This window comes from Hemicordylus capensis, chromosome 3 (assembly GCF_027244095.1).
Source record: "Hemicordylus capensis ecotype Gifberg chromosome 3, rHemCap1.1.pri, whole genome shotgun sequence".
Taxonomy (NCBI): Eukaryota; Metazoa; Chordata; class Lepidosauria; order Squamata; family Cordylidae; genus Hemicordylus; species Hemicordylus capensis.
This window is the reverse complement of record NC_069659.1, coordinates 309,856,322-309,877,174: the sequence shown is the minus strand read 5'-3', so window position 1 is coordinate 309,877,174 and position 20,853 is coordinate 309,856,322. Positions and strand designations below refer to the sequence as shown.

At 41.1% G+C, this 20,853-nt stretch overlaps 1 protein-coding gene across 14 annotated transcripts in view; it reads left to right on the top strand.

The window, feature by feature from the left end:
* Positions 1 to 20,853, top strand: part of DOCK10 (dedicator of cytokinesis 10) — a 296,882-nt gene that overhangs the window by 182,488 nt on the left and 93,541 nt on the right. For all 14 annotated transcript variants that reach the window (XM_053308598.1, XM_053308611.1, XM_053308600.1 and 11 more), the window contains 7 exons: positions 1,822 to 1,907; positions 2,994 to 3,077; positions 3,598 to 3,753; positions 11,090 to 11,308; positions 13,284 to 13,406; positions 14,631 to 14,713; positions 20,557 to 20,679. In XM_053308598.1, the coding sequence (XP_053164573.1) occupies positions 1,822 to 1,907; positions 2,994 to 3,077; positions 3,598 to 3,753; positions 11,090 to 11,308; positions 13,284 to 13,406; positions 14,631 to 14,713; positions 20,557 to 20,679 (874 nt within the window). The remainder of the gene's footprint in view (positions 1 to 1,821; positions 1,908 to 2,993; positions 3,078 to 3,597; positions 3,754 to 11,089; positions 11,309 to 13,283; positions 13,407 to 14,630; positions 14,714 to 20,556; positions 20,680 to 20,853) is intronic.

Here is a 20,853-nt window from a genome sequence, read left to right as displayed (position 1 = left end):
TGCTCTTACCTCCCCTGCTGCATTTTCCGCTCCAGTGCAAATGCGGGTGCTCCAATCCTGTTCGATGTTTCTTGAATGGAATGCTGAACAGGCTCATGCACATCCCTAATGTGCACCACCCCAGCAGGAAGCTGCATGGGGCGGTGGAGAGCAGGTAAGGACCTTCTCTCCTCTTTCTTAGAGCTCCCAAATGGTGCTCGAACCACGGTTCATGCACATTCCTAGAGCTGAAGCCGAGAGGGAGTGATTTGCCTAAGGCCACTTCATGACATAGAATTCAAATGGACTTGCTGCTTTGTAGGTCAGTTTGTTAGCCACAATCCAAAACCAGCTTCAGCTAATAGGGATGTGCACAGAACCGCGATGGGGAGGCTCGAACGTGGTAGGGTCTCTCTTTAAGAGCGAGGGAGGGTGCACTTACCCCTCCCACCAGTTTTCCCCTGCCGGCATCCATGTTCTACAAAGCTGATTAGGAAGGCAGCGTATCTCCCTGCTGCCCTGTTGTCCTCGACTTCTGAGTATTAACAGAAGTCGCCGACATGCCTGAGTGCACCAGCATGGGTGCGAACATGTCACGCATGCGCGCCCATGCACATCCCTCTAAGCTAATATTAAAGTAGTGTTTCTAAAGTGTAGATATTTAGACATAACTGCATAGCTCCCTATAGGACATAAACTGTTTTGGGCAGGTCTTAATAAATGTTATTCAGCATCCTTTTAATGTATATGTTTGGTTTGTGGTTTCCTGACTTTATTACCCTCTGAAATGTTAGGAGCATTTAAGCAGGGAGACCTGCACTATGATTCAAAATGGATTTGCACCATAAATGACACAATGGAAGAGACCTCTGGCAACATTCAGTGAGACCACACTCTCATGAAACGTTCCTTCAAACACAGGACATATCCTGTGATTCTCTTTACATATGAGTCATAATTCCAGAAGCAGAGTAGCAGCTTTTGTTCAGTACAGTTGACACTTGACAGCCACAGAGACATTCCAGGGCTGAACAGGCTTTGTGAAATGCATTTCTTAGAATCACAATTCTGAGCTCACTGGTTTTAATGCAGAGATCAAAACAGTGTTTCCATTCTAACTTTTTTCCCCTCCATGTATTCCATGGGACTCTTACGTGCACACAGAGCTCTGTCAGGGTTGCCCCATCCTCTTCTCTGTCTAACACACCAGCACGATGGGAAATCATTGTAATCCATACAGCATATTGTTCCACTTACAGCAGCAAGCAGTGCTAAAAACCCTGCACATGCAGAGCTCCTGTCCTGGAAAGCAGTGCTCATCATTAAACTATTGCAGTTTCCTCATAGAGCTCTATGGGTTACCCCTGCTAACTTGGCAAAGAGGCTCCTTTTAACATGGTGGTTCTCTTTATTTAGCAGGGGGAGAGTAACTGGCCATATCCACCCCCAGCACAGTACCTCCAGTGACTATTGCTGGTGTCTGTTTTATGTTTCTTTTTAGATTGTGAGCCCTTTGGGGACAGGGATCCATCTTATTTGTTTGTTATTTCTCTGTGTAAACCACCCTGAGCCACTTTTGGAAGGGTGCTATAGAAATTGAATAAATAGAATTGAATATGGGGAAAGCACTGGAAAGAATTACATTTGCAAGTGCTCCATTTGCAAGTGCTCCAAGCTCCTAGTGCTGGATAAAGTGTAGCTCATGTGGAGGGCAGCAGAGTGAGAAATGAAGATCCTCAAGTTGAAGGGTTTTTGCCAAAGTGACCCCCATTTGCAACACAGTAAAGATCACTGACGTATTGAGAAGGAATTCATCTCCAGTCTTTGTTTGTATCTTTTAAGATTCTGAAAACATGTCATTGAATTATGATTGCCCAGAAGAGGAAACGGATTCTTCAGAGAATAGTTTGCATCCAGATTTTTCTAAAGTAAGCGATTACAGCTGTTACAAATCTCTCTGTGTTGTATGTACTGAAGTGGCAAAATGCAGCTAGGGTCAGCAGGATGAGTTAGCACTAAGTTGTCAGCTGCCACAAGTTGTGTCATTTTGGCATAGCACAAGGCTATTAAATAGAATGCAGAACTGAGTAGAGAACTGACCTCTCAGGGACAGCACAAGAGATGACTTATCTACAAACCATCCTAGAGGCACCACTGAGCCATCTATTGGGTTAATCTGTGGTTGTGAACTGTTTAAATAGTATTGAGATTAATGTGCAGCATAGCAGGGTTCATCTGTCCCATTGGTGAACATTAGATTTTTCCACATTAATGCCATGCATGGTTCTTTGCTTCCCATTTTAGCTTCAGAATTAGGACTGAGACTGGACTTGCACTATTGTGATCCACTGAGTAAATGGATCTTTCCAACCATGTATTATGACATGTCAGGAACTTGACACTCCCTATTTTTTAGCCCCAATAAACTAAAACAGGTTTACTCAATCCACCCAACCTAATGAGGCCCACAAATGGACTGCATTTGGTTTGGTGAATTGCTAGTTGTGCTGCAAGAATGTTCTAGATCAGTTGAGTTCTCCCAGATCACTAATCACTTGTTATTTGTGAATTTATAATTCTCTGTGAGATAGCTGCTGTTTGCAAACCTATAATTTGCTGCTGGTGAATATAGCACTGGAAATGACTGTGTACACTTCAGTTATAGCTAAAACTTCTGAGGATAATTAGATGTAATGGAAGTTGTGGATGAATTCAAAAATTATTAAGAATGTAAATATGAGCATCATTGAAAGTTTGCTTTAGTTCCACTGAAAAAACAAATTTTTCACTTTGATTTGTTTTGTAGAGGCATTCAAAGAGAGAAGCAAAGGGAGAAAGATTACAATTTTGTCTTCATAACCTTGGGAAAATAGCTTTTAGATGTATTTATTTGTTATTTATTTATTTAACAAATTTCTATACTATCCAAAACTCACTCATAAGCATAAATAATTTTAAACTATTTGAGCTGATGGAATATTTATCTGTAGCATAATAAGATGTTATTGTTACAGTACCTCACAGAAACAGAAGAAACTGTCAGAGCATCCCGAAATATGGAGCGATTAAATCTGTTCTCTCTAGACCCAGATATTACTGTAAGTAAAATGTTTCTGTAACTTTCTCTAAGTTGCCAGATAGGTAAGGAGGATATGATTAGTACCGCTAATAACAAATTAGCAGCCATGTCATTCTCGCTGTTTTGCCTTTGCATATATCTTCCACATCCTCTCTTCCCACTCATATTAGCTTCTGGTCTAAATACTGACATGTTGTATCTGACATGTTGTGCTGCATAATGTGGGTGGCTCAGAACTGTGTGTTCTGCCCCAGGTGTCTAAATCACCATCCATGCTGCTACAGAACAGGGCTTTTTTGTGACTACTTAAAATCACACAATCATGGTTTTGTGACTCTACATCCATGGGAGAACCATCCACGTTACACTGCGCAATAGGTCAGGAAATACGTTCTGTGTATAGTGATATTCATAACTCCGTATCTTGTTTTTAATAGGTTTATTCCAAGTAATTCTGTTCCTTCTTGTTTTTCTTGTATTAATACAAGAATTAATATATTGATTTAAAATAATTAATCATCTCAGTGTATTTATTCCAGGCCTTGAATCCACAAAGAAAAGAGCTCTCGGAAACAGACTTGTCACTCAAACCTTTTGAAGAGAAGGATCCAAAGCAGTTCATGATGACTTGCAAATCCCTTAGTTTGAATCTTCAAGCTTGTGTTTCCGAAAATGAAAATGATCCGGTTACCAATGTAAGTTTAAGCGAGAGTTGATTGATCTATTTGTGTCAAGTTATAGTTGTTTGTGTCCTCTAGAGAGTGACTCAGGTCTCTTCTAGAACCAGTTGCTTCCCATTGTGGTTTGGTAAAAACAACGGGCTTCATTTTCCATGCTTACTTTGCTGCCATGTTATCATATGCATCTAATGTAAACAGAGTCAATTTATATAGACCTTGTTGTCAGTCAATATAAATGCATTCTAAATGGGCTTGCCCAAGTATCCCCATTAAAATCAGTACAAAAGCTGGTCTCATTAGGTTTTAGATTAAGCTGTATAAGAGCAACATGATTTTATAGGGTGTACAGCAATTTTTTTAAAAATGCATATAATTAAAAATATAGTGACACATTCTGTCTAATAGAGCATCGGTGCTATGGAAGAAACATCAATATAGCATCAGTGCTTTGCACCCAGACCCAAGGAGACACGGACACAAGATTATTTGGTGAAATGGGCCACATTTATTGATACATAGTTCTTTACAAGCCAACGTGGCGCTCAGCTGGGATTGGCGCTCCACCCACCACAGTGCGGTTCCTAGAAGGCCAGCTCTGAGAGTGGCCGCCTTGACCTAGATGATAATGGCATTAGCACCTTGGCTCCAGGTGGCACCATAAGCAGGCGTCGCCCTTCCTAGCCGATCTAAGGTCAGGTCTCTGTTACTAACGATGCCCCTCCGATGCTTCCAAGCCACACAGAAGGATGTCGCTTCTCAGAGAAGAGGGGCTGTGTGGCATCACTGATCTGTCAAGCCTCAAGGGATCCGCTCCTCCTCCTTGAAGCCAAACACTTACCTAAGGTGCATCACCGATTATAAGCTGTTGCTTCCCTCTGCACTGTACCTGCCAAAATGTGACCAGATAATTATGGCACTAACTGACTACCAGGACTACAGGTATAGACTGAGGCAGGCAAAAAAGGGCACACACCGCTGGCCAATTAGGTGTGGACCCAAAAAATTCCTGCCAGGCCCCACACGTTGACCAGCAATGCCCAGCCTATATCTGAGGGATGGGAGGGTGGGGTTGCCCTCAAGAGATGGACTGAATTGGCACGAGGAGCATTGAGGGGGGCAATCACAAGGCTCCCCGGCGTCCGTGCTCATTAAAGGGGGCTGGGGCAAACAAACTGCGCCAGCCAGTTGGTTCGGCGAGCAGCTGGCTTTGAAGAGTTCCAGAATAGCGTTGCATTAGTACTTGTATGGAGGAGGGGATGAATTTTTATAACCTCTCCTTCCTCTGAAAGCACTCTGTGTGGCCAGAACATATGTCCCTGAGGGCCTCGTAGCCCTCAGGAACGTAGTTTTTGTCAGGCAAAGATTTCTTCCAGGGGAAAAGGAAATCCTCACCCACTGCATGAAGTGAGTTAGTTAAACTCTTCAGAAGCATCAGTGCTTCTCCCGAAGCACTGGTGCTTTGTTAGTCTGGATGTCAGCCCCTGTCAATACTAAGAAAAAAGGTAAATAGGGATGTGCGAACTGGTTCGGTGGTTCGGATCCGAACCGAACCACCCCCGGTTTGGATCCGAACTGAACCGGGGGTGGTTTGTTTTGAACCAGTTCGGACCTGTTTGGACTGGTTCGGATCTCGAAAAGTAGCTAGGATGATAGCTGGCACCCAGGGGTACCTGTCACCCAAACCCCAAAGCAATCGGACACTCGTACGATTTTTTATGAATTTTTGAAAAAAAAAATTTCTCATAGGATATAATGGGACTCGAACCAGGCCATTATTACTTATTGTGTAGCACCCATGGGTGCCAACAACCATGCAAACCCTGAAGCAATCAGACACCCCTATGATGTTTTATGAATATTCAGGTGGGCAAGGAAGCTACCCGAATTATTTGAAAGGAATTGGGCAAAGGGGTGATTTTTGGTTAATTGTTTTGGTTAATTGTCTCTTGTTTCTGAGGTATTGAGTGTGGATTCTATGATAGCAAATGAGATTTTCAATGAGACACCATGAATCCACTCTAATATACTATCATAGAATCCACACTCAGAATACCTCAGAAACAACAGAACCCTGTACCCCATGGGTTAGAAACCCATGGGTGGTTGGCACCCTATGTGCACTACACCACCACTCGCTCTGGGCCACCCCAGCACCCCCCAAGTGCACTTATGGGGCTGCAGAAAGCTCCATTATAACTTATTATGAGGAAAAACCTTAAAGACGCGTAAACTTCAACAATTCACCAAAAATTAGCCCTCTGCCCAAATCCTTTGAAAAAATTCAGGTAGCGTTCCTGCCCCTAACCGGCACTACCACCAACCCCACACCGCTCTAGGCCACCCCTTCCCCCCCGACGTGAAGCGATACACCCTTCATTATATCTAATGGGGGAAAACCTTAAAGACACGTAAACAAAACTTCAACAATTAACCAAAAATCACCCTTTGCCCAATTCCTTTCAAATAATTCGGGTAGCTTCCTTGCCCACCCTAGGAACTACCACCCACCACACTCCACTCTACGACACCCCTTTCCCGCCGACGTGAAGCTATACATTTGCTGACACCTCCATGCTTCTTTATGGAGAAAAACCTTAAAGACGCGTAAACTTCAAAAATCACTTAAAAATCACCCCTTTGCCCAATTCCTTTCAAATAATTCAGGTAGCTTCCTTGCCCACCCTAGGAACTACCAGCCACCACACTGCACTCTACGACACCCCTTTCCCCCTGACATGAAGCTATACATTTGCTGCAATCCTCATTATTCTCTATGAGGAATTCAAAAATACTTTAACAATTCACCAATAATCAGAGGAGTGTCCAATTGCCTTGGGATTTTTTGGGTGGTAGGCACCCCTGTCTGTCTACCACCCACCATGCTTTTGTGCCCCTAGGTGCTCCACAATAGGGAATATGGCCTGGTTCGTGTCCCATTATATCCTATGAGAAAAAAATAAAAATATTTCAAATATTCATAAAAAATTGTGCGAGTGTCCGATTGCTTTGGGGTTTGGGTGACAGGTACCCCTGGGTGCCAGCTACCATCCTAGCTACTTTTTGAGATCCTAACCAGTCCAAACCGGTTCGGTTCGGATCCGAACCGAACCAGGGGGTGGTTCGGACAAAACCAAAACCGAACCACCCCCTCCTGGTTCGGACCCGGTTTGGATCCGAACCGAACCAGGCGAACCGGTTTTGTGCACATCCCTAAAGGTAAATGCACACCTATCGTAGTCTGCTTTGCCAGTATAACATATACCAATTGACATTCAGTGGCTAAACTGACACTAATTTTCCAAAATCTTGTCTAGGGTAGAAAAATGGATGACACTGTGATTTTCTAGGTTGCTTTCACTATGAAAAGTCTAAGAAACTTTCACAGTTGCTACAGATTAAGCTACCACTGAGTGTCAATATTTTCTTTTATCCATAACATTAGGGATTATGTACATAGTCTGCCCTTTAGTCGTTTAGTGAAAAAGGCACCATTAGTTCCAGTGATGCATCAGGAATGCCTCATTTGCTTCATTTGTAATCTGTATTTTGTAATAAAGGTAGAAATTCTGAACAGAGTGTTCTGTTTATTCACCTGTGAAAAACACACTTCTGTATGTCTTATTCAGATATCTGTTCAGATATCTTTTGTTCAGGACAACACAATTAATAGCTCTCTGTTAATAACTAATATGGGATCACTACGTGAAGTGTGTTCCTGAAAAATCCCTGGAAAAGATTGGAAAGGGTCAGGATCACGAGAAATAGTTCTAGAGAAACTGAGCAGCTTCTCATATAGAATGAATATGATTTCTCATCCATTACCTGTGACTGCTCTATAATCTCTTCTGGCAGATGGTGCAGATATGATCAAACATAGCTATGCTAATAGTGGTGATCTAGGCTAACATAGTACCTTCTAAAATAGCTTACTGCTTAATAAGCAACCAGCAGCTATATATAATGTACCCTATCATTCTCTCCATGTTTTCCTTCTGAAAGAACTTCCTGCATAGATCAAGAAATATCTATTCCATCTTCTGTGCACTGCATAAGGCATTTAACGTAGAGTAGTCAACATAAACATAAAATTATGTTTATGGGTTAGTCAATATTTGCATTATCAAAATGTTGACATAGGTTGCCTTTGAAATTTTGAGGGAACAATTATATAACTTACAATTTAATAAGCAGAAGGTACCACTCCTTGTTAGAAGGAAAGGCCACCCTTCATATTTTCCTTTTCATTCAATTACACCAACACCCACACATGAATCTTTCTGCCATTAAGGTTAGCTGAGGAACACCTCCTGAGCATCTGGTGAACGTTTTCCATAGTTGCCCCAAAAATGCAGTGCTCCCCAAGAGATCCCTGGGAGATCCTCAGCCTGTCCACCATTCAATGGTCAGAGAAGACCTCACTCTTTCAGTGGACTTTTATTTGGTCATATATCTTTATTGAATCTGCTTTGATTCTCGGGTTGAAGGGCGGGGCACACCCAGTGTGTACTCTGGAGCCGTGCCCAGACCAGGGCTGGGTTCACCAGAAGTTAAGGTGGTCTGAGGCTCAATCTAGGCGACTTACTGACACACTTAAATCAACTAATCTTTCCCATCTCCGTGACGTAATCATTGTAGTGTCTGCCACTTCTCTGACGAGATCTGTGCTAGACTGCTATGAGAGCATTTTGTCTCTATTGCTCCCTGTTCTTGTTAATTTGTCTCCTCCACCCAGCAATCGTTTAAAGTTCTCCTCCTGCCCATGGTTTGACAGGGAGTGTGTAGTTGCAAAAAGAAACTTACTTAGTGCTCTTAAGTGTTATGCCGAGGGCACATCTAACATTACTATGCAGGAGCTCCACACTAATAAATTACAATATAAGCAACTATTAAAATTTAAGAGATTCCAGTTCGTTAAACCCAATTGGGCTGAATTAATAGAGGCTGCTAAATCCAAAAGCTCCACTATATTCTGGAGGCTAGCTTCACCTGTATTAAATAGAGCTCCTACACCTCCCCCATTTATTATATCTGCAGAGGTATGGGAACGACATTTTTCCACTTTGTATAAGAAATTAGATGCAGCAGTGTGTAACATTGATTTAAATATTGATGATTTGCCTCCCTGGAAGCCCGTCTCCTGCATGAAAGTTGAAAACTTCATTAAACAATCCAAAAAAGGTAAAGCCTCAGGAATTGACTGTATTTCCATCGAAGTTTTGCTAGCAAATTTGGATTGGTGGGTTCTGATGCTAGCTTCTCTTTTCATGTACATAGATTTAACAGCTAAAATACCGGATTGGGGCATAGCTATCTTAATCCTCATTTATAAAAAAGGGAAACGTGATGATCCTGCTAACTATCAACCCATAAGCCTCTCAAACACAATCAGCAAACTATACGACAAACACCTATTAGGCAAACTGACCAGTTGGATGGAATCTAACAATGTTTTAGCTTCTGAACAGGTGGGCTTTTGAGCAGGCCATTCCACTGTAGAGCATGCTTTTACCCTCCAATTTTTAGCAGCCAAATACACTCAAAACCCTGGCTCTTCTCTCTATGTAGCCTTTATTGATTTAAAGTCAGCTTTTGATTACATCTCTAGGGAAAGACTTTGGATGAAATTGAAAGAACTGTCAATTGACACCCGCCTTCTGCTATTAATTACACAAGAATTCTTGCTTAAATGTTCGATATACCTCGAGAGGTCATCTATCCTCAAAAATCTCCGCCTTTAGCGAAGTAAGACAGGGCTGTATACTAGCACCTATTTTGTTTAACGTCTACATTAATTCTGTACTGTCCTGTCTTTCGACTCCTTTCATTCACCCTCCAAAACTGGCCAATAGACCTGTCCCCATTCTTCTATACAGAGAAGATATGGCTATTCATGACTCAGACTCCCATAGGATTAAAACGTGCCCTTGGTATATTATGATTTTTGTAGGGAGGAATCCATTGAGGTCAATTATCACAAAAGGAAAATCTTAGTGTTCACCAAACGTCCAAGATATCACAATTGGGTTATGCAGGGGCACAAAATCGAGCAAGTCAACTTGTTTAAATATCTTGGAGTTATTTTCCAGTCTTCTGGCTCACGAAATGCCCACTTAAATTTGTCCATACAAAATGCTCAAATTTCTACAAATAAAATAAAATCATTCCATTTTACAAGAGGTGCCTCATATAGCCCAGCAGTGATTAAGTTATTTGTCGCTAAAGTTTATCCCTTATTTTTTTTATGGTGCCCAATTGGGGCCTCCTAGTAATTTTGGCCCACTGGAAGCTGCACAGTCTAAATTTATTAGAGCTATTCTTCAAGTTCCCCCCTGTGTTCCCAATTCTCTTACCAGATGAGAAGTAGGTCTCGCTAGGGTTGAATCGGGTTACTGAACCTGTATTATAAAGTTTTGGTTAAAACTGGTTTTTGCCAATGTAGGCCTGGCTTCCTTGGTAATGACTGATGACTTTAATCATAAGTGGAAGACCTTGGTTAAAAATAAACTTCTTCATTTTGGGTTCTCCCATGAGGAAATTCTTAGATTAAGACATGATCAGGCCTGGCAGGTTATTAAGCAGCGTATTGCCGACACAGAATTACACGTGGACACAGCCTGTCTAAGGAGTGGTATCTATCTGGGAAAACAACTTTTTAATTTCAAACTGGTAGCATATTTAGATAATCTTCGTATCCCTAAATTTAGGTGTCCATTTACTCTTGCCCGCCTAAATGCCCTTCCGATGGCTGTTAGGGATTCCATTTAATTTAAGGATTTGCCCCATGGAATGGGTGCTTGTATTACACATTCTAGTCTTATGTAATGTTTTCTGTTGTACTGTCTGATCTATGATCGTAATAAAGTTTATTCTTGAATCTGCTGGTTTTTATGTTTATGATACTGCTTTAGATTTTTTTATTTTGCTGTAATTATGTGTATTTGGTTAATTTTTAACTCTTGTGAACTGCCATTAAAGTCATTAAAGTCATCAGTTTTTCAAAAGCAGGGGGGAAACCCCTCTGTGAACCAAAATTAATAAATCACGCTCTAGAATATAAATAGTTTACAAGAAATGAAAACTGTGTCCTCGGCTCTCATCCCAATTAAAATTGACTTTCACCAATTAAAAATTGCCCATCAATTCATCAACTAAAGCTTTACAATGTAACCCTATGATTACACTGAATGTCTGTTCAGATGGCAGTCTCACTGAATACAGCAGGACTTGTTCCCAAATAAATGCTGTCCTGGTTGGTTTTTCTACCCATTAAATTGAGCTTGCAGCCCTAAAGCTATTGAAATTTGCTGTATTCTTTTCTTTGGTGAACTCTATTTTTGTTTTTTACTTCCAGATTGAACCTTTCTTTGTGAGTGTGGCTCTTTTTGATATAAGGGACAACCGAAAGATCTCTGCTGATTTCCATGTGGATTTAAATCATACTCTTGTTAGACAGATGATGGCAGGTTCTTCGTCCTCATTAGAAAATGGTACTATTGAGACTATTAGCACCAAAGAAGAAGAACCGCAGGTCAAAGGGTTTCCTGAGGAATGGCTGAAGTATCCCAAACAGGTACCTGGTATCTGACTACTTTAACAGATGTTTGCTTTTTGAATATTAAAATAGAAAAGGAGAAATAAAATAAAATTCACAGAATAGTTTGGTATGGATATTTAATCTACCAAAGTAATGGATATTCAAGTTTCAGTCAATGAGGTTGTTCACACGGCCACTGTGTGGGGGGCTGGAGAGAGCAGGATGGAAGGAAGGATCATGCTATCTTACCCCACACGATCTCCTTTCCCTCCCCCCCCCGCCCCGCTCATGCACCCACCCAATCATTGCTGCAGTGAGTGGCACAGAAATCTGGAGGCCAGGGGAGCGAAGCCCAGCCCCCAGGAATTCCACAACCCACTGTGCAAGCAGCACGGTGCATTGTGGAAACTCTAGAGTTCAGGTCACTCCTTCTCCCAGCCTCTATGGTCAAAATGGCTGCCGGCAGCCTAGGAGGAGCTGTTGGCAGCCTGGTCGCACACCCTCCTACCTCACTCTTAGCATGAGTACAAAACCCAGGCTACCTGGTTGAGGATCATTCTCAATGCTTCTCACAATCAACTCTGCTTGGGCTAACACCAACCCTACCCAGGTAGAGCTAGTCATGAGAATGAATGACCTCATAAAGTTACAACACATGATTCACATACAGTAGCCCTAGCAAAGCATTTCCCAGACTTTGAAAGCTGAAACACATCTTTTTTATGTTGAAAGTTTTTATAGTACTATATGTGTGCTAGCAAGTGTTACTTCTTACAGCACTTACAGCACTCAGAAAACAAAACTACAGTAACAGATACAAATTGCCCAGGTTTGTCAGCTAGAAGAGGTTATATAATTTATTTATTTGTTTTTTGGCATCTCAGTGAGAGCTACTTGCATAAACAATAGTCAAGAAATGGTGCAGCGGGGAAATGACTTGACTAGCAAGCCGAGGTTGCCATTTCGAATCCCCGCTGGTATGTTTCCAAGACTATGGGAAACATCTATATCAGGCAGCAGCGATATAGGAAGATGTTGAAAGGCATCATCTCATACTGCCCAGGAGATGGCAATAGTAAACTCCTCTTGTATTCTACCAAAGACAACCACCGGGTTCTGTGGTCACCAGGGGTCAACACTGTCTCGACAGCACACTTTACTTTACTTTATATCATAGACGCATGTATGTTTTTGAATCAGGCAATCTTATAGGGCTGTATAGACATTGTGCAATGTGCACATACAGGTGCCTGTGTTTTTCTGTTAATGACTGTACATGTGTTCATATTAAAAGTCAACACAGAGACTGGAACCCTGGAAAATGTAGAGTACAGATGACATGTATTGCATGTAATGTGTAAGTAACTGTGCAGGCATGCAGATTAATAATCACGTGTACACTCTACAGAGACTGTGTGGACTTTGGTCATAAAATGTGAATAGGACTCAAGTCACACTCAGATTGCATAGAGGTGAGCAATTATCTGCCCTCATAGGAATTGGAATGATTGGAAAAAGAAGCAAACCTAGTGCTGTGATTCATGGCGAGGCAAAGCAGGCAGCTACTGTATGGTACAGCCAGTGTGGTATAACAATCAGAGCTTTAGACTAAGAGTGGGAAGACCCAGGTTCAAATCCCCGTGGAGCCATAAAATTTACAGAGGAACATTGTGCCAGTCACTATCCTGTACCCTAACCAACCTCTCAGGGTTGTTGTGATGAGGATAAAGTAGGGGGGGAACCTTTTATAGTGCCCTTAGCTTCTTGGAGGAAAGGCAAGATAGAAATGTAAATAATAATACTGTTTGCGAATGTAAATGAGTACTCATTGTGAATGAGTACTTTGTTCTCCCAGGAACCTTTAATTGTTTAAATAATTAGTTTTTTCACAGAACATAAGCCATTTTCTCTTTGCACACAGATTGAGACTTGCTGCTCTAGCCATTACTTCCTTACTAGGTTAGCTATCTGTATTGCTGTCTTCTTACTGAGCTTTCTCTCCCACCTGCAGGCCATTTTCTCCATAAGTAATCCCCATTCTGAAATTGTTTTGGTGGCAAAAATTGAAAAGGTGCTTATGGGAAATATTGCCACTAGTGCAGAACCTTACATAAGAAATGCAGACTCTAACAAGGTAATGTAATCTGAATAAGTCCCAGGAATAAGTCAACATCGTAGTGAAAAATCATCATAGCAGAAGTGTTTTAGCAGTCCACAGAACCATTTTATTTATCTGTTCTTTTATTGTGTATTGATTGAAAAGATCTTTGTATCATTATTCATAAAACTTTGTTGTGGTTTACTGAACAAAACAAATCAGTAAGAGCAACATCCAATAAAGCAGACAAATCAAATGAAACAGACAAAGCTTTGGCTGGTACTGCAATAGACTGCAGCAGAAACAGCACAACAATCAGTGAGAGCAGATTTTTTTTTTTTAAACCTTCTGAAAAAGAACCTTCTTCAGGTTTCTCTGAAAAGGGGCTGAATAAGGATGGAGCTGAAGAAACTCTGAGTGCAGGAACATCAGCCAGCCACAGAGAGAGGCCCTGCTCATTACAGAGGCAAATCTAGTCTCTGCATGTGATTGAACCTGGAGCAGGACCTTCTCTTAAAGGAGAAAGAAGGAAAATTTTAAATGCTAGAGTGGGGCTCATATAGGAAGAGACATTCCCTGAAATAATCAGAATTCAAACTATAGAAATCAGGATCAATTGTAGATTTCTAATTATATGAAGAATCTGCTTCGTCGTGCATAGTCCCATTGCATTCAGTAGCTGCCGTTCAGACTAGCACTGTGCTAGTGCAGCAGTGTTGAGTTCCAGACTAACAGTGCACTGTTGTACAAATGGAGAAAGGAACAAATTATGACAATTTCACCTTCCCTCTGAAGCCCACTCTGTATCATGAAAATATGTCCTTGAGGGCTGCACAACAATCAGGGACATATTGTGATTCATGGCTTCAGAGGGATGGCGAGATCATCAAAAATCACTCCTTCCCTTGCTCATGTGATGGTACACTGTCAGTCTGGAACTCAGCACTGTTGCATCAATGCAGTGCTAGTCTGGATGTCAGTCAGTGGCAAAACTTTCATTGCCTTTATGGAAGTACCATGTTTAAAATATAGGCAATAGAGTCTGCTGCAGGTTATCTGATAGTGAGAGGAAGTGTGGCAGGTAGGTGCTTGTTGGCCATAGGGTTGGAGAAGTCATAATTGGCTGAACTGATATTGTTTATATCACTCTTTTTTTAATGAAAAATTAAAACTTCACGTGACCATCAACAGAATAACAGCTACAAAATGTTTATGAGATTTCTGTCATTCATAGATTTAACATATTTCTTTTTTGTTTAGTGGGCCCAGAAAGTGTTAAAATCTAACAAGCAATTCTGCAGCAAGTTGGGAAAATATCGGATGCCTTTTGCTTGGTCTGTGAGGTATGTAATTGGCTTGTACACTATTTTTAGCCATTTCTCTTACCATTAAAATTCTCTAGCCCTTTGTAGTTGAAACTGGAAAGGCACTACTACAGTTTAAAAGAGAAATAAACAATTGTTACAGCTGCGGGGCAAAGAAATGAAGAGAGCAGGAAAAGAAGAGCAAAGTAAATAATGGCCATTAGAAGGAACAACTTTCCACATTCTTTTCCTCTGTAAATTGCTTTGTGAACGTTTTTGGGGTTTTTTTTAAAAAGCAGTATTTATTTATTTATTGTTAAATTTATATACCGCCTTTCATTAAAAACAATCCCAAGGCAATCCCAATAACAATTATTATTATTATATTATATTATATTATAATAAATAATAATTAACTCATTTTTTCCTATTGTACTTTCATTGTTGAACAAAGTCTGGGTTTACATTATGTTGGAGAAATTCAAAGTAAATACAAAATGAACATATAAATAACAGATTTCTTGGCCTGTAGCAATGCAAAAGGAGAAGAAAATGCAAGCCAGTGCTCCTAAATGTTTGCCTGTCCAGCTATTTTTCATTAACCTTTTCAGACTTTTCCTTAGGTAAAAATAGCAACAACTCCTCTTGCGCTTGGCATGCATTTCCCTTTAAATAGGTTTCCCACTCTCTGTTAGTACTTTGCAGCAGTTAAACATTCCCGAGGACTTAAAGATAGGTTGGCCCCTGTCAAACAAAATGTGCTTTATTAATGCTGCCATTTATTTGATGTTATTTTTTAAAAACCCCAGTTTAATAACCTAATTCTAACTGAGTGGTTTGACATAGGACATTAATGCTTGCCTCTTTAATTGGCTTGACATGTGAGTAAGTTTCTAGATAATACTGAGCACTTGTGTAAGGTACACTGGCTGCCATCCAGACTAAAGAAGTACTGGAGCTATGTAAGAAGCAACGACTCTCTCAATGGCTTCAGCTAACTCAGCAATGGTAATCACATGTAGTAAGGGAGGATAATTGTGATTATTTCCCCTTCCCTCAAAAGCATTCTGTGCACACACAAATATGTCCCTGAGGGTCACACAGCTCTCAGGGACATTCTGTATTTTCATGCAGGAATACGAATATGATGAATATTTATATACTGCTTTTCAACCAAAAGTTCCCAAAGTGGTTTACATAGATCGATAGATATAAATTAAATTAAATTAAATTAAATTAAATTAAATTAAAGACAGAGTACATTTGAAGGAAAGGAAAGTTATCAAAATCCCACCGACTCCTGTGAGATCACTTGTATTGCCTAAGTCAACAACTCAACAGGAGCACTGCTGCTTCTAGCACTTCACTAGCACTTCCTTAGTCTGGATGTCAGCCAGGTGTCATATGTAAATTTCTTCCTTTCTGCTTCTGTGTGGAAGGCATTGGATTCAGCAACTACAAATTGCAAGTGTGGTCATACAGAATGGGACTGACTTATCTGTAAGAGGAGATGAGTTTCTGAGCTGTACTACTTCAGATTCGAGGTGGAGGTTCAGATGGTAGAATTTTCCTCCATACAAAACTGCGCAAAGAATACAAGTGAGTCTCCCTAGAAAATGAGAGAGAAGGCTAGCCTAGAAATGTGAGAGTCCAAAAATAGATTTACAACTTTATGTGCTGTATGTGAGAACTAAATTATAATCTACCATCAATAGGATGTGCAGGTCTTTCCTCAAAATATTGCTGCTGCTCTTATATTTATTAATAAACAAAAAGCGCCCAAGTGGTTAACACAGCAAAACAATAAAAGCATAAGAACAGCCCTGCCGGATCAGGCTCAAAGCCTATCTAGTCCCCATCCTGTTTCATACAGTGGCCCACCAGATGCCTCTGAGAAGCCCCAGGCAAGAGGTGAGGGCATCCCCTCTCTCTTGCTGTTGCTCCCCTGCAGCTGATATTTAGAGGCATCTTGTCTCTAAATGAGGTTCCCTTTCCCAAAAGGGCTCACAATCTAAAAAGAAAGGATAAAAGAGACACCAACAACAGCCATTGGAGATACTATCATGGGCTAAATAGGGACAATACCCCCTGCCCGCCGCTTTGCCCATGTAAGAGAGCCACCACCTTAAAAGATGCCTCTTTGCCTATTTAGCAGGAGTGGTCCCAAAATGAAAGGAAGCAGCTTCATCACTACCTCTCCTTATAACATAAATTGAGCAGCAGCCATCATTTCCCCTCTGCTCTAACCTGGCCTCTTTTAAGGTTGAGCAAATGTTAAGGAAATAACTCAGGATGTTGGCAATGGCATTAGTGGCGTAAATTCCTAGAAAATTCGTGCTCCTTATTTATAGGATGAACTGTTACTAAAATTAGCATTCTTTATGACAAAGTTTGTCCTTTCGAGAACGTTTGGTTTCTTACACCCAGAACATAAGCGGCAGTGCACTGGAATACACGTCACATGCGACCTATTTTAAAATGCAGATTGCTTTGAGACACAATATAATGGTCCATTGAATGGTGGTGGCATGGGAAGTTATCCTGTCATCATGCCTACCACATATATTTCCTGTTATCGTGTGTTTATGAAGTGGCAAGGAACCAGATCTTATAGAAACGCTTTAAATACTGCAAAAGTAGCATCTGGATCAGGACACAGGAGAGCTTCAATACTGTTGAATAAATGCAGCTCAGTGCCAAAAAATTTTTTTGTTACACATTCATAAATCCAAAGTACATTTCCCATATATCAAAGATTTAGGCTGGATTTGTACATACTTATAACATAGTTGAATTAGCACTGGTAATTTTACCAGTCTTAAAATAGAAATTTCCACTAGATGCACACATATTACACTGTACAAAAAGTAGTTTAAGAAAGGTTAAAAGAAAGAAGGAGAAATCTTGGTCTGTACATGTGATTTCCATTTCTTTAATTTTTGGCATTAGCATTGCTCCCATTTAATATGGAAATGTCCCTTTTTGCTCTGTTATTATTTAAAGCAGGTACAGACAGCCACAGTGCAAATTTTACATATTCTCTCACCCCACATCTGACAGCATTCTAGTCTTGCAGCTAGAACTGCCCTTCCTTTACGTCACAACAAATATTTATGTTGGTTAAGTGCTCATCTTTTTCCCAGTGTGCTTTCCCAAGAGACTATAATTGTAGCCTGCATTAGAATTACAATGTGACAAGTCAATCTCTCATTCTCATATTGCTACCACTGCAGCCAGAGTTTGCAAATATGATTTGTACTTGGAGGATTCTTTTCCCCACAAAATATTTTCCACATATCCCTCTTCCTTCCATTCTATTCTTCTCATAAAAATATTTTAGAACCAAGAATGTAGATTGTCTTAAGAGCTTGCAACAGTAAAAGCGTATTTTATGGCTAATGTACAGCCAATCATGAATTTTCCCAATCGTGGTTTTCTCAATCGTGGATCCGAGTATCTGCGACTAGGAAATCGTGATCACCCTCGCCAACTGCAACCTGAATATCCATGGTTTTAAAAAAAAATTGGTGGGTTTGGGGATGTATGTCAGGTGCTCATTTCCAGGGGGCAAGGGTGATTTTCAGGGGCTTGTGGGGTAATTTCCAAGCATCAGAGGGACATTTCTAAGGGTCAGGGGACATTTCTGGGGGTCAGGGGGACGTTTCCGGGGGTCAGGGGTGATTTTTGGGAGTCAAGGGGCGATTCTATCTATTTTTTACTTTCTTTTCGGTCTTTCCACAATTCCCCTAACCCCCTGTTTGCCATTGGTTTCAATGGCTTGTCTCCCATGAATTCACCAACTGCAAGGTTTTCCAGAAACGGAACCCTCACAGTTGGCGAGGGATAATATATATGGCTATTACCACTGCTTTCCCAATTTGCACTGGTAGAGGGTAGGGATGTGTGAAACTGGCTCGCATTGAGCCAGGCTTGCCATCGAGCCGGCCCAGTTCGGGTGGTCTGAGGTCAAACCAGCCCGGCCCCCAAAGGTGAGGTGCTGGTCCAAGTTAGAACTGGACCACCCCCCAGTTTGTGGACCCAGCTTGCGGGCTGGCTTGGGACAGGGTATACTTTTAAAGGGGCCACTGTGTAAAACAGGATGCTAGACTAGAAAGGCCTTGGGCCTGAACCAGCAGGGCTGTTCTTATGGGAATCCAAGCTGGATTCCCCTTTACAAGTATCCCACCTCCCCTAAGATGGCCCGCGAGCTGAGCCCAATCCACCCAGGGTGGCTTGAATCTGGTCCAGATTCAAGCTGAACCAGGCTAGCATCTGGCTCTCACATCCCTAGTAGAGGGTCTAGCTCTGTATCTGATATGAAAAGCTTAAGCCTAAAGTAATGGCCCTGCATCTGGCCCTGTGTCTGATATGAAAGGCTTAAGACTAAATAAAAAGTTTAAGCCTAAAAGATAAACAGAACTCATCTCCTGATTTCACCAGGTAGCAACTCACGCTCCCAAGGCAAGTGCCTTATCAATCAGGTCTTTAATAAACAATATGGGTGTGCTCACACAATCAATCTCATGTTAGTTTGATAGGAATCTGAGATTCCTGAGATGTGTGTGCTCCCACAGAGTGTGTTGTGTGAACCCAGTCTCCTGCAGAAGCTAAGTAGATCTGGTCCAATCCGTGACTGGTTGGGAGACTACTTGGGAATCCTACATGTACTGCCTTGAACTCTATTGAGGAAAGGTATAGATGTAATAAAATAAATGAATAAATCTGGTGTGACATGTGCCTGCCTCTAAGAAATAGACTTCTGGAATATTAGATTGATCATAAGCAGAGTTACCAACTCCTGTGCATTTAACAGCAGTTTAACACGGGTATTTCTTAACATGGGTATAAAATGGTAGGTAAAAACATAGGAACATAGTAAACTGCCATATACTGAGTCAGACCATTGGTCTATCCTGCTCAGTATTGTCTTCACAGACTGGTAGTGGCTTCTACAAGGTTGCAGGCAGGAATCTCTCTCAGCCCTATCTTGGAGAAGCCAGGGAGGAAACTTGAAACCTTCTGCTCTTCCCAGAGTGGCTTCATCCCCTGAGGGGAATATCTTGAAGTGCTCACACATCAAGTCTCCCATTCAGATGCAACCAGGGCAGACCCTGCTTAGCAATGGGGACAAGTCATGCTTGCTACCACAAGACCAGCTTTCCTCTCGTGTCCTCCTCTCCTCTCCTCTCACACAAAAGTTGCACCTGCTTAATTTCTACATGCCATGTTGCTGCTGTAGACCCAGGAACAGCACCAGCAATAGAGCTGACAGCCCTAATGATAAGGGGTTAGGCCCCATGGGCCACTATGCTTTAAGCTGCCTGGAATGCGTCCTAGGGAAGCAAGAATATGAAGGTCAAGTTATGACAATGAGAAAACATTTCTAAATAGAATAAATTAATATATATGAGAACAGAAGCAGACCAGTCCCATTAACATTTACTCAGAAGTCAAAAAGTGTGCCACAGGGCTTCTTCTCAGGTAAATGCACATAGAATTGTATCCTTCATCAGAAGTACACAAGAAGAAGGGAGGTGGCCTTTTATTTAATCTTAAGCAGTTCCTGGGATCTGATATGAGATGTAAATGTTGTTGAACTCCTTCGAAACGGTAGTCGCACCATTATCAAATTCAACTTACAGTATATGCAAGTGGGAAGTTTTAAAAGTCCAGTAAGTCACATTTAATTTCAGAAAGGGACATTTAAAAAATAAATAAATGATGGCATTAGTGGCGAGGAAGTAGACACCCAATGTTATAGAAAATTAACCTCCCTAAGGAGGATTGCTTCATGTGCCTCATGGCTTTGAGAACAATTATGTGAGAGAACGAATTAGTAATTGATGGTTGTCATCTAATATATTGTTTTCTCTTCATTTTAGACCAGTCTTTAAGGATAATCAGGGAAATATTGACAGAGATTCTCGGTTCTCACCTTTGTTCAGGCAAGAAAGTAGCAAAATTGCAACAGATGACTTGATTAAATTAATAACAGAATACAGAAGGTAAGGAATACTTGTCTCTCTGTGTGTAAAGCTATGACATTGTTCCAATTACTTTGCATTAAAGGTTTTTTGTGTGCAAAAGAATGAGTTCCAAAATAATCATACTATATGGAGTGGTTTTAACATTAGTCTGTTATCTGCCAAAGAGAGCTTCCAGAAGAGTTTTCCAGGAAA